Below are 14590 nucleotides of genomic sequence, written 5' to 3'. Positions count from 1 at the left end.
TGAGTAATATTCCATTGTATATATGTGCCACATCTTCTTTATCCATTCATCTGTCGACGGACATTTGGGTTGGTTCCATGTCCTGGCTATCGTAAATAGCGCTGCCATGAACATTGTGGTACATGTCTCTTTTTGAATTATGGTTTTCTCAGGGTATATGCCCAGTAGTGGGATTGCTGGGTCATATGGTAGTTCTACTTTTAGTTTTTTAAGGAACCTCCATACTGATTTCCATAGTGGTTGTATCAATTTACATTCCCACCAACAGTATAGGAGGGTTCCCTTTACATCACACCCATTCCAGCATTTATTGTTTCTAGCTATTTTGATAACGGCATTCTGATCGGTGTGAGGTGATACCTCATTGTAGTTTTGATTTGCATTTCTCTAATAATTAGTGATGTTGAGCATCTTTTCATGAGCATCTTGGCCATCTGTATGTCTTCCTCAGTGAAATGTCCATTTAGGTCTCCTGCCCATTTTTTAACTGGATTGTTTGTTTTTTTGATATTGAGCTCCATGAGCTGTTTGTATATTTTGGAGATTAATCCTTTGTCTGTTGTTTCATTTGCAAATATTTTCTCCTCTTCTGAGGGTTGTCTTTTTGTCTTAGTTATGGTTTCCTTTGCTGTACAAAAGCTTTTAAGTTTCATTAGGTCTCATTTGTTTATTTTTGTTTTTATTTCCTTTTCTCTAGGAGGTGGGTCAAAAAGGATCTTGCTGTGATTTATGTCCTAGAGTGTTCTGCCTACATTTTCCTCTAAGAGTTTTATAGTGTCTGGCCTTATATTTTGGTCTTTAATCCATTTTGAGTTTGTGTATGGTGTTAGGGAGTGTTCTACTTTCATTCTTTTACATGTAGCTGTCCAGTATTCCCAGCACCATTTATTGAAGACACTGTCTTTTCTCCATTGTATACTCTTGCCCCCTTTATCAAAGATAAGGTGACCATATATGCATGGGTTTATCTCTGGGCTTTCTATCCTGTTCCATTGATCTATATTTCTGTTTGTGTGCCAGTACCATGCTGTCTTGATTACTGTAGCTTTGTAGTCCAGGAGCCTGATTCCTCCAGCTCCATTTTTATTTCTCAAGATTGCTTCGGCTATTCGGGGTCTTTTGTGTTTCCATACAAATTGTGAAATGTTTTGTTCTAGTTCTGTGAAAAATGCCATTGGTAATTTGATAGGGATTGCACTGAATCTGTAGATTGCTTTGGGTAGTAGAGTCACTTTCACAATGTTGATTCTTCCAATCCAAGAACATGGTGTATCTCTCCATCTGTTTGTATCATCTTTAATTTCTTTCATCAGTGTCTTATAGTTTTCTGCATACAGGTCTTTTGTCTCCTTAGGTAGGTTTATTCCTAGGTATTTTATTCTTTTTGTTGCAGTGGTAAATGGGAGTGTTTCCTTAATTTCTCTTTCAGATTTGCCATCATTAGTGTATAGGAATGCAAGAGATTTCTGTGCATTAATTTTGTATCTTGCAACTTTACCAAATTCATTGATTAGCTCTACTAGTTTTCTGGTAGCATCTTTAGGATTCTCTATGTATAGTATCCTGTCATCTGCAAATAGTGACAGTTTTGCTTCTTTTCCGATTTGGATTCCTTTTATTTCTTTTTCTTCTCTGATTGCTGTCACTAAAACTTCCAAAACTGTGTTGAATAACAGCGGTGAGAGCGGGCATCCTTGTCTTGTTCCTGATCTTAGTGGAAATGGTTTCAGTTTTTCACCATTGAGAATGATGTTGGCTGTGGCTTCGTCATATATGGCCTTTATTATGTTGAGGTAAGTTCCCTCTATGCCTACTTTCTGGAGAGTTTTTATCATAAATCAGTGTTGAATTCTGTCTAAAGCTTTTTCTGCACCTACTGAGATTATCATATGGGTTTTATCCTTCAGTTTGTTAATATGGTGTATCACATTAATTGATTTGCGTATATTGAAGAATCCTTGCATTCCTGGGATAAACTCCACTTCATCCTGGTGTATGATCCTTTTAATGCGCTGTTGGATTCTGTTTGCTAGTATTCTGTTGAGGATTTCTGCACCTATATTCATCAGTGATATTGGCCTGTAGTTTTCTTTGTTTGTGACATCTTTGTCTGGTTTTAGTGTCAGGGTGATGGTGGCCTCATAGAATGAGTTGGGAGTGTTCCTCCCTCTGCTATATTTTGGAAGAATCTGAGAAGAATAGGTGTTAGCTCTTCTCTAAATGTTTGATAGAATTCGCCTGTGAAGCCACCTGGTTCTGGGCTTTTGTTTGTTGGAAGATTTTTAATCACAGTTAAAAACCTTGGTATTTACCCATTGGGGGAAAGCAGGGTGGTTTCGGAAAAAAGAAAAAAAAATCACACAGTGTCAGAATTGAAAATGACCTCCTAGTGCAATCCCTGATTTTACAAAAAATGATAGCGAAGTTGAGAATAACTAGTCCAAGCACCTTGGCCTGGAGAGTGCAGCCAAGGGAGGGCCAGAGCTCAGATTTCCTGATTCCTGGCCCCCGTGCTGCACAGTCCACTGTGCAGGGACGTGGCTTCTGATCACTATGCAAATAATGACAGAGACTCATCTCAAGCTCAGGAAACCACTTTCTATCATTTCGGGAAAGAGCTTAACTTCCCAGGTTTCATCTAGTTTCATAGAAGATAATACCCCAGAATTTCAGCTGGCTGACTTAAGGGATTCCCAGAAGCTTTACCGCTGAGTATTCTATCACAACCATGATGAATTCAAATGAGCCATTGAGTGGTTTTGGATTCCTGAGTCTCACAGTCAAGGTAAAGGCATGGATTTAAACTTCGTGGAAGGAACAAAAACTGTTATCAGTTGCAGAATACTCATTTTCACTAAGATGTTTTCACTGCAAAGGTTGTATTTCTCAGGACTAAAAACTCTAGAGATAAGAGCAGGCTGAGATGAGTTGATGGGGAGCGATGGATATGCAAAAAGAGAGCAGCTACTATCACTTAACTGATCTAGAAACAAGTTGTTAAAAATCAGAATCCTGGTAATATTCTCATGGCATCTAATGAATAAACATCAAGTAAATCAATCTATTTGAGCACTCAAGAGTGGGATTAAAAAGTATTATCAACAGATTTAAATTGAAAGCTGGGAAATAAGAGGGACAGAACATATTTCATCAGTTCTTCAAGTGATTCAAGTAATGAAAAGAATCTTGAAAGAATTCACATAATCAAGCAGGAAACAGAAGTCTCTAATATATAGTCAGCAGAACATTACACTAGTGTTCTTTTTTTTTTTTTCCTTTGCGGTACGCGGGCCTCTCACTGTTGTGGCCTCTCCCGTTGCGGAGCACAGGCTCCGGACGCACAGGCTCAGCAGCCATGGCTCACGGGCCCAGCCGCTCCGCGGCATGTGGGATCTTCCCGGACCGGGGCACGAAGCCGTGTCCCCTGCATCGGCAGGCGGACTCTCAACCACTGCGCCACCAGGGAAGCCCCTACACTAGTGTTCTTATGTCATCTTTGTGAGTTTATTCTTTTGAATAACAGTTTTATTTGCTCTTTTCCTCTACCTTGGAATTATTACTGGGTTTTGAAATGTCCACTCTTTTTAGGGTTGTGACTGCGATGCCTATGTGGACACTATATAGTCAATTCATAGATAAGGAATTGAGCAGTTCAGGGCAACTAGCCCAAGGTAACACAATTAAAACCTTGGAGGAGGACTGAGGTCACACAACTAGTTAACGACAGAAGCATTAACTTTCACTGTCTTTGGAGTAAGAATCAGAAGACTGGAGCTAACAACTTCATTTCTTCTTCACAACAATCCCATGAGGATGGACTAATTAGCCCTGCTTTCCTAGTGACAAATGCAAGTTCCTAAGAGGCTGTGATTCATTCAAGTCATACAGCAAGAAAGCTGATAATACCCAGAGCCAGCTGGTGGTGGAAGCTACAAATGGGCAGAATTCTTCTGGAAGCAAATTGGCGTTACACATCAAAGGTCTTTAAAATGTGCACACTTGTTAGCCTAGGAAGTGATCAGAAATATACACAAATATTTACATTCATGGATTTACTATAATATTATCTATAATAGTGAAAAAAATAGAAAACAACAATAAGAGCCATCATGCCAGTGGAATATTATGAAAGCATCAAAAATCATGTTTTCAAGGAATGTGTAATGGCACAGAAAAATGTTCACAGTATGTCCATAAATGACAAGGTCGGGCTAAATAAACAGAACAATTCCAATTTTGTTATTCAAAAAAAAAAACATATACATACATATGCAAACATACACAAGGACATATGGAAGGATCTATATCAAAATGTTAAATGTAGATACAACAAGTAATAAAATTATGGACCTAAAAATGATTAGAAAAATAATTTTTAAAGAAACGAAACCTTACCCATACTGCTGCTATGTAAAATTTTTGTTTGGATAAATATTTAAAAGCCTATTTACTTAAAAAATATACTTCTGGGGCTTCCCTGGTGGCGCAGTGGTTGAGGGTCCGCCTGCCGATGCAGGGGATGCGGGTTTGTGACCCCGTCCGGGAGGGTCCCACATGTCGCGGAGCGGCTGGGCCCGTGAGCCATGGCCGCTGAGCCTGCGTGTCTGGAGCCTGTGCTCTGCAACGGGAGAGGCCACAGTGGTGAGAGGCCCACGTACAGCAAAAAAAAAAAAAAAAAAAAAAATATATATATATATATATATATATATATATATATATTTCTTATTAGAGAATTTCTCTTAATACTAGTGATTATTTAAGTTTTTCTATGTGCCAGGCATATTTCATATATATGCCCTCACATAACCCTTAAAATAACCCTGTGAAAGATTATTATCACTCCATTTTAGAGGTGAGAGATTTGAGGGTCCAAGATGTGAGACGTGACATCTGGGAAATAAGAAAACCAGATCATGTACCAAGGGGCACTTCTCTAAAGCTTCACGTTTGTTAAGCACACAGGCAAAACCTCGTTTCACACCGAATAATCTTTCTAAAGGCAGAACATACTAGGCTTTTAGTTCAGGAGTTGGCATGTGGAAAACGATTAATAGGATGTCTATAATTTGCTTCAAAGTATGTCAGCATGTGCAGCATGATGTTATGGTGCATGTGTTAGCTCGAGTTACACACCAGGTAGTAAGTTGCCCTAATGTAGGCTTCACACTCCAGGCGGTGGCTATGAGCATTCTAATCAGCAATCTTCACTCTACAGAAACCCCAGTTATCTTCATCAGCAACCACCAGAGGCTTTGATGATTAGCATAAGTAATGTTAAAATAGTGAATTTCCACTGGCTTGCTAACTAGCATAATGGATATTAGAAATGGACTCTCATTACCTCAATTAGTAGAACTTGAGATATGGGGATTAGCTCAAAATTCTAGAGTGACACTCGTCCTTGCAATGAGGATTTAAGACTGTTAGCAATGCCTTCACCTGCCAACTTTAGGGAAGGCACCCACAGTTTATGACTAAATAGTCCTGTAGCCAGACACTGGACAGAAGATCCTGGCTACCTGATGCTACCTGTAAAATAGCTGAATCTTGCCTTTGGAATATCATCAGCTCTGCCTGCAGAGAACGAAGCACCCAGAAGGACGGAGATGTAAGCAAACTTACAGAACAGGAAGCTACTTTGGGTCTCCTTGTAAATGATTAACAAAGCATCTGTGTGTGTTGCAGAACTTTTTCATAAGCTGGTAGTGAGGTTATGAGGGTGCAGCTGACCCTCACCATTCCCAATAGGTACCAAAAAGACGTTAACAGCTGTACATACAACCTGGCATATACCCATCTGCTTAGGTCAGTACGACAGGCAACTCCGACACTGCTCCTAGTGTTCCTGACCTCTTGGTATTTATGCCCTTGTGTAAACCCTTCCCTTGACTGTGGGCTACACCTGGTGACTTGCTCCTCATGAACAGAACACAGAAAATAAAGGGATGTCACTGCTGTGATTAGGAAACAAAAAAACTATGGCTTTTGCCTTCCTTGCACCCTCTTGTCCTCCCTCTTGTTTGCTGCCAGGTTGTGAGATGCTGTATAGAAAGGCCCACATGGCAAGGGACCAAGGGAGGCCGGCAGAATCCTACCAGCAACCACGTGAGCGTTTGGAACTGAATCCTCTCCATTGAGCCTTCAGATGAGATCGCAGCCCCAGCCAACAACTTGACTACATCCTTGTGCAACCAGAAGGCTGAGCACCCAACTAAGCCATGCCAGACTCCTGACCCACAGAAACTGAGAGACAATGAACGTGTGCTGCTGCAAGCTGTGGAGTGTTGAGGTAGTCTGTTACACAGCAACAGATAACTAATACAGTTAGTTTAAAAAAATGATGCAACAGATTCTTCCAATGCCCATTTGGACTACATATATAGTACCTGAATATACTATACTATATACATATAGCATATAGTGTGTATGGGTGTATATATCCATATAGCCACATACATGCATACAGTATATATACACACACACAACATACATATATGTACACTGGTATACATATATATATACTAGTATATATACAAGAACAGTATCTTCTGTCTCAAAGAATTATCTTCCACTATTAAAATGGATTTCATAAGGCTCAAATAAGCACACACCCTAAGGAAGCAGCATATTCAGATCTCTTTAGCCATAACATGTCTAGGCCAGACCTTCTTTAAAAAGATGCACAAGTTGTTTGACTTGCCCACATTGTTTCAGTGACAAATATTTCACATGCTGTTGAATTCAATCTCTTTCTGCTTCAGCCTCCCAATCAACACGATAAGAATAATGATGGAACCAATAACGGGGCCTTGCCAGGAGAGTGGCTGAAATAACAAATTATTTTATCACACGTTGAAAATGTATTTCATAAACTTAAAAAAAAATATCTCTGTGTGAGTGCATAATGAAGGCCCTGCATTTCCGCAGCATTTGTAGTCATCCCGAAGTACTCAGACAACTGGACTAAAAAAAGAACTCTTGCATGACAAGACTGTTATCACCCATATTATCTCCTGCACCTCTCCCAGAAAAGTAAAATGTGGGATTTACAAGAACCACATGGGAGTTCACCAAATAGTTCTTTTGATTTTTGTTTGGAATTTGGGGGGTGGTAGGGGAGTGGGGGATGAACTGGTGATTGTTTTGTTTTGATTTGGAGAGATGGAGACAAAAACTACAAAAGACAGTTACACCCAATGCAGTATAAAGCACGCTTTCTCAGTGGGGACAATACTGAAACCAGATGACAATTTGTTCATGGAAGTGAAAAATATCTTGCACTTTTTATGTATATAGCAAAGATATAATACAGTGTATAAACAGATAATTAGGATATTTATCATAATTATAGGATAATACTATAGGATATCAGTATTAACATTGGGTGGGGGGGACAATTAGGAAAAAAGTCTACAAAGGATCCTTAGTCAGGGGGTGATAATGGAAAAAAGACTAAGCAACACTGGCCTGAGGGTTGCCTTCCCAGAATTGGGGAGCACCTGCAGAGCCATGTCTGCCCCAGGTAATATCCTGATCTCTGTTTCCTGTTCTGAGGATCCCTGAGGTTAGATTTGGCTGGCGTGGGTTACAACCAGCTCTGCTTCACAGTTGCTGGCCATTCCCCTAGGCTGCAGAAATGTGTATGAAGCCTTACATGTTTCCCAGATTTCCACCAATCCCTATTTTCCTTCAGATCTTCCTCTGTTTCCTTAGTCAGTTTTTTGAGTGCTTGCTTACCTGGAGGCATATGTATCTGTATGTATATGGCAAAATATGTATTTGACAACTAGCATACTACTTGTCCACAGTATGAGAAAAATACACAGTAATGACACTGTCCATTGCTGTCATGGACAAAGATAGACAGCTATCTCTAAAAGAAACTTTCAGGAAGTTTCCTTGAAAAATTAAACACAGAATTACCATATAATCCAGCAAAGAACTGAAAGCAGAGATTTAAACAGATATTTATTCACCTTTGTTCATAGTAGCAACGTTTTGTGTCAGAAAGGCCCCCGAATTGCAAGTCACCTCAAAGTGGTAAAGGGAAAAGAGAAAAGCAGTTGAACAAGCCCCCAGAGGAACAAAATCAGAAGTGATCCTGAAACAGGAGGGAAGGGGGCAGGGCACAACCTTTAAAAGAAAGACAGCCATAGGACATTACAAAAACTGGTGAGAACTAACTAGGTCCAAGATGGCAGAAGATTCGACTTCCAGTAGACCTTGAGCCTCAGGATACGCTCACTGTAACACATCAGCACGTTAAATGACAAACCCACAGGCGCCATGACAGTTCCAAGGCCAACCATAAAAGGTCAAAAAGTGGGCCATGGTCCAATTCCCCACTCCTTCCCCATAACAGCTGAAATACTCCTACCACTCATTAGCCTATGAAATTATCCACCCCTATAAACACTGACAACCCCCGTACCCTGGTCCCTCTCACCTTCTAAGACGGCCCACACTCTGTCTGTGGAGTGCGTTTCTCTCAAATAAATCCACTTCTTACCTATCACTTTGTCTCTCACTGAATTCTTTCTGTGACAAGAATCAAGAACCTGAGTTTCATTAAGTCCTGAGACCAGGTGTGCGATCTCAATTAAAAGGCCGTGGGTTCAACGTTCATTGCAGCTCTATTTACAATAGCCAGGACATGGAAGCAACCTAAGTGTCCATCGACAAATGAATGGATAAAGATGTGGCACATATATACTATGGAATATTACTCAGCCATAAAAAGAAACGAAATTGAGTTATCTGTAGTGAGGTGGATAGACCTAGAGTCTGTCATACAGAGTAAGTCACAAAGAGAAAAACAAATACCGTATGCTAACACATATATATGGAATCTAAAAAAAAAAAAAAAGGGTATGACGAACCTAGGGACAGGACAAGAATAAAGATGCAGACGTAGAGAATGGACTTGAGGACATGGGGAGGGGGAAGGGTAAGCTGGGAAGAAGTAAGAGGGTGGCATGGACATATATATACTACCAAATGTAAAACAGATAGCTAGTGGGAAGCAGCCACATAGCACAGGGAGATCAGCTCAGTGCTTTGTGACCACCTAGAGGGGTGGACTAGGGAGGGTGGGAGGGAGATGCAAGAGGGAGGAGATATGGGGATATATGTATATGTATAACTGATTCACTTTGTTATACAGCAGAAACTAACACACCATTGTAAAGCAATTATACTCCAATAAAGATGTTAAAAAAATAAATAAATAAGAAGGCATTCCATAACATCTCAAGATTAATCTCCTTCTCTCCCATGGTCACATAGGGCACAATTAAAATCATTAAAGTAGAATGCATATATCAAAAAAAAAAAAATGACCGTGGGTTCAAGTCCCAGTCTGGGTTGCACAGTTTCAATCTCACCTTGGGGGTCCACATCTAGAACTAGGTTTTAATTTATACACACAGATATATATATGTACTTAGTGAGCACCTAGTTTTTCTTTTTCTGGGAAAAAAAACAGCTCCCACCTTCACCACTGTTACCATGACTATTAGCCTCAAGCTCTAACCTGCCCTCTTCCTGGAAGGAAGGGAAGTGTTATATTGTCTTACAGGAAACCGCCAGAACAGAAAAACAAGAGGCCACCAGAATCGGTTAGAACGAGTCAAATCCAAGAAGGTGGAAGACCTGACCTCCAGCAGACCCTGAGCCTCATTATATGCTCATGATAACAATATCATGCTGAATGACACACCTACCAGTGCCATGACAGGAAGTACCGGACCACAGAAGGAAGAAAAAGAAGTGGCACCCAGTTGCAGGAAGAATCCTGCCTTTTCCCAGAAAACCAATGCATACGTACCCACCACCACCATTAACCCTGCCTTTAAAAATCTCGCCTTGATCAACTCCCCACCCCCAGAAGTTGATTTGCGAACTAATTTCCTGCTTCTCCAGTCTCTGGCCATTGAATAAAATTTGTGCTGTTTCAGTCACAGCATCGTTTCATTATTGGCTGTCTGAATCCAAATGGAAAAAGAACCTTCGCCACCACCGAGGCAGGGGGCTTCTGCTGAGCTATGGTCCAACGATCAATCTGGTAACGTCCCCACTAAAGAGCCTCAGGGATAAAGTTCTAAACTGAAAATAAAGTCACCTAAAACACTCTAATGATGACTTCTACAGAAACCACTTAATCAGGCTCAGCTGTGAAGGTTTATCAGGAAGTCAGGCTGATACCGGAAAACATCACCACTTGGGTAAAAGATAAAAGATACTTAAGCATGAGTGGCTCCTAAAATTGAAAAGCTAACTAATTAAACTAAGCCTCTTTAAAAAAAAAAAAAAGTAAAGTCAGAAAAGGCAAAAGCTAGCAGGAAAAATATATTCTTCCTTCTGAGCATAAATAAGTGGGAATTCAGAGGAGTCACTGGATTACTCACTTTAAAAATTTAGTCACTTGATGATTTCCAGATAAGTCACCAGAAACCAGCTGTGGACCTTGCTGTGCATTCTATTTCCTTTTTACTCATGTCCACGTTATGTACTGAGCACTGTCCTAGGTACTATGGTTGGGGAGACTGGGTGTAAGATGAATGAAACTGTCACTCTGTCATCAAGAGCCTAGTACTACTGTTAAGACCATCTAAAGCACAACACGATGCTGAGTTGGCTAGCATTCTGCTTCGTTCACCTGAACACATCTTGAACAGAGAGTGGCACAGTAAGTGATAAAAGATGGGGGTGTGAGTCCAGTCTCCACCCTTTGCCAGTCCTGTGACCTTGAGTAAATCCATTTAGCCCACACTCAACACAGTGCCTCCCACAAAGCGGGTACTCAAAATATATCTGCAAGAGGAAGGACTCTGGGCAAGCAGCCACCTACAGACTGGGTGCACTTACCTCTTCAAGACATTTCTCACCAATAAAATGGGAATAATAATGTCTCTTTATGTATCTCACAGAATCAGAATGTACACGATCACTGTGTGATTAAAAGTCACTAAAAGGTTCAGAATGATGGGCAGGTCAAACAGAGACCCACTCGGATCAAACAAACAATATTTATTTATCTAAATATTTATTTATCTGTGGGCTGCCAAACTATAGCCCACAGGCCAAATCCAGCCACCACCTGTGTTTGTATGGTCCACAAGATAACAATGGTTTTTACAAATGAACATTGGCAACCAATTTGATGGTAGGGAATACTAATTTTTAACCCCAACTCAGGTAAATGTTATCTCCCCCCAAAAAAGAATTCCATTCTTTTAAGAATTATATGCTTAGTAGACTTTTATTGTAAAAACTATACTCAATTACTATTATTATAATTTTAATTTTGTCAATAAAAAATGTGTGCACATTTGGTTCTCTCTTGTTACAAAGCACCCACACAGTATCTTGATTTTGTCTATTGGCCCACAAAGTCTAACAAATTTACTATCTGGCTCTTTACAGAAAAACTTTGCCACTTTTAATCTAAACAATGTCCCTGGGAATTCCCTGGTGGTCCAGTGGTTAGGACTCTGACGTCCACTGCAAAGATTACAGTTCAATCCCTGGTTGGGGTACTAGGATCCTGCAAGCCACGCGGTGCACCCATAAATAAATAAATAAACAAACAAACAATGTCCAAGAAGTCAACTCAGTCAGGGACATAGAACCAAAGTTATCTTCTCCTCAGCACTATTATTTTTAGAGTGCAATTTTGCAGAAGATGGGGCTGTTTACAAATGCATATTTTGCAAGATAGCAGGGTAAACCCGCAATAATGTCGGAGTAGGTGACAGTCACATCAGACCTTGCAGAAGCTCAACTATCCACTTCAAGCCCAGGCTTACACAGGCAGGGCCAGCCTGGCGATGTGCTCACCAGGGTCAGGAACACATCATCAATCTAGACAGTATGTCTATGGAGTACAGTACAGTACCAAATATTCATCCATCACCCTCAGCCTCCCAGATTAACACACTGTGGTCGAGGTTCATTCTTGAACCTAGATCTGTAAAACGAGAACCAAGGTCTATTACCCATAAAATCTAAGGTCATAATGATAGTTCTTTAGACCAGCCATTAAGCCTATCCCACAAAACAAAACTAGGTAACATGCATCATACCTGAGTAAACCCTGGAAATAAGTGATTATGTTCACCAACATAATTAATAACAATAATAATGACAAATAATTTTTAAATATAATAAATAAAACAAATACTAATAAAATAATTTTAAAATATTTTGGAACACCTACAATAGGCATATAAAGGTGCGTAAGAAATGGACTTTCCTAGGCGAGAAAACAGGATATATGAGTCTCTTATGTAATACTATATAAAACAAATGAAAAAAAGAATAGCACTACTTAAAACACAGGGTTAACACAGGACCTTAGAACTTCAAGGTGGCCTCTGAATAACATTCATGGAAGCCTAAGCTCCCACAAGTATAGAGCTTGAAAACCACAATAAAAGGCAATCAGCAGCTCCAGAGCTCTGTGTCTTCTTTGTCCAGAATATCAGGACAACAATAACAGCTATTTCCAAGGTTTGCGAGCATTAAATGAATTGATGATTAAATATTCTTTTTAGTGAGTAGCACATGGTAAGCACTCCGTAAATATTAGCTATTAGTATCTTTTTTACTAAATAGCTGTCATCACATTGTATATACAGTAAATATAATTATTCATTCTGATTATTTCTCTTTATTAGACTATACGTATTCCCATATTGTCACATATTCTTCATCGGCATGTTTTTAACTTAATGAGCCACAAATGGCACTTCAGTTTTACTTTGATTTGGATTTATGTAATAATAAGTGAGGGTAATTATCTTTGCATATATTTATTAATTGTATATTTTTCTTGTTTTGTCTGTTCATGAGCCTTGTTCAAGAACCCAGTGGGAATCTCCATGGTTTCTTAAAATTAATGTTGGTTCAAAGTGAAAAGAAGCTTACCTTCTGGGCACCCTGTCTTAAAAATGTGCTGGCAAAAGTTTCCAAAACGCAGTTGAGAAAACCAGCCCCTGTGATTGAAATCCTGCCTTTTTGAATGAACTCTGTCCTGCAAAAAACAAAAATATACATCTTTGTAACACAACATTGTAAAGCAACTATACTCCAATAAAAATTAAAAAGAAAAAAAAAAATACATACACACACACACACACACACACACACACACACACGTTTGGTGTCATTGGTGTCACCTTTGGTGTCATTCTATATTTGAATATTTAAATTATAGGGATTTCCAACAGCATTATTACCACTTATAATCAACACAAAATAATATCCATAATAATTTATTAATTGCCTATTACAACAAAGATTTTATCAAAAGGAGACTTCCAGTTTATATAATATAAGCAACGTATTATACTCAAATTAAAGGCTATTCATTTCAAGTTGCTAAGAAAGTAGATTTTAAAAGTTCTCACCACACACACAAACTGTAACTATGTGAGGTAACGGATGTGTTAAATAACCTTATTGTAATAATTATTTTACAATATATACATATATCAAATCATTACACTGTACATCTTAAACTCACACAATATTACATGTCACTTACATCTCAAAGCTGGAAAGAAGAGAAAACACATGGGTACATTATGCTGATTATAAAAACTGCAGAACACAGAATTTTTATTTATACCTAACAAATAATTCAATGATCAAACTGTAATAGTCAGGACAGTCAACAAACTTTAAAAATCTCTACCTGTCCCAAAATAAATAAATTTAACTTATTCTAATATGTGTATATATATATATATATATGTATTTATATATATATATTTCTCATTCCATGCTACAAAATGTCTTGTTAAAATTGAGTATGAGACAATAATCAGCTGTATGACCTCAGGTAAATTACTTAGATTCTCTTAACTCAGTTTCTTCCCATGAAAATTGGGAATAATTATAGTATCTTCCTTTTACAACTAGTGTCAGAAGTAAATGAATTAATACATACAACAGGAACATGAACAGTTCCTGACACAAAGTAAGGAACTTATTATATGTTAGCCACCATTACTAAAGAGAGATAGACAGACAGAGACAGGAAAGAAGCCTGGAATGACTTCTTTAATCTTTGATTAGAAAAGGAGGTGAGACAGATTATATGTGCCACTAACCTATTTAAAGTTCTACCAATATTGGGACTTCCCTGGTGGCACAGTGGTTAAGAATCTGCCTGCCAGTGAAGGGGACACGGGTTTGAGCCCTGGTCCGGGAAGATCCCACATGCCATGGAGCAACTAAGCCTGTGTGCCACAACTACTGAGCCTGCGCTCTAGAGCCCGCGAGCCACAACTACTGAAGCCCGTGTGCCACAACTACAGAAGCCCATGAGCCTAGAGCCCATGCTCCATAACAAGAGAAGCCACCGCAATGAGAAGCCAGTGCACCACAATGAAGAGTAGCCCCCACTCACTGCAACTAGAGAAAGCCCGCACACAGCAACGAAGACCCAACACAGCCAAAAATAAATAAATAAATAAATACATTTATTAAAAATAAAAAAAGTTCTACCAATATTAATTATCTCCATTTCATAAAGCAAAGATTTGAATAGCACTTGAGAGTGATGTCATAAAGATGGCAGGATAGG

General features: G+C 39.2%; 1 protein-coding gene across 4 annotated transcripts in view; it reads right to left on the bottom strand.

Moving 5' to 3' along the window:
* The window catches only part of PRELID2 (PRELI domain containing 2), a 181527-nt gene that overhangs the window by 116115 nt on the left and 50822 nt on the right, over positions 1–14590 (bottom strand). For all 4 annotated transcript variants that reach the window (XR_011246413.1, XM_060008615.1, XM_060008613.1 and 1 more), the window contains one exon: positions 12928–13033. Coding sequence is in view for 3 of the 4 variants with exons in the window: in XM_060008615.1 (XP_059864598.1) it covers positions 12928–13033 (106 nt within the window). In the remaining variant the exon portion in view is untranslated. The remainder of the gene's footprint in view (positions 1–12927; positions 13034–14590) is intronic.

This window comes from Delphinus delphis, chromosome 3 (genome assembly GCF_949987515.2).
Source record: "Delphinus delphis chromosome 3, mDelDel1.2, whole genome shotgun sequence".
Lineage (NCBI taxonomy): Eukaryota > Metazoa > Chordata > Mammalia > Artiodactyla > Delphinidae > Delphinus > Delphinus delphis.
Note: the sequence above shows the minus strand (reverse complement) of the source record. Positions and strands in the feature narration are given on the sequence as shown.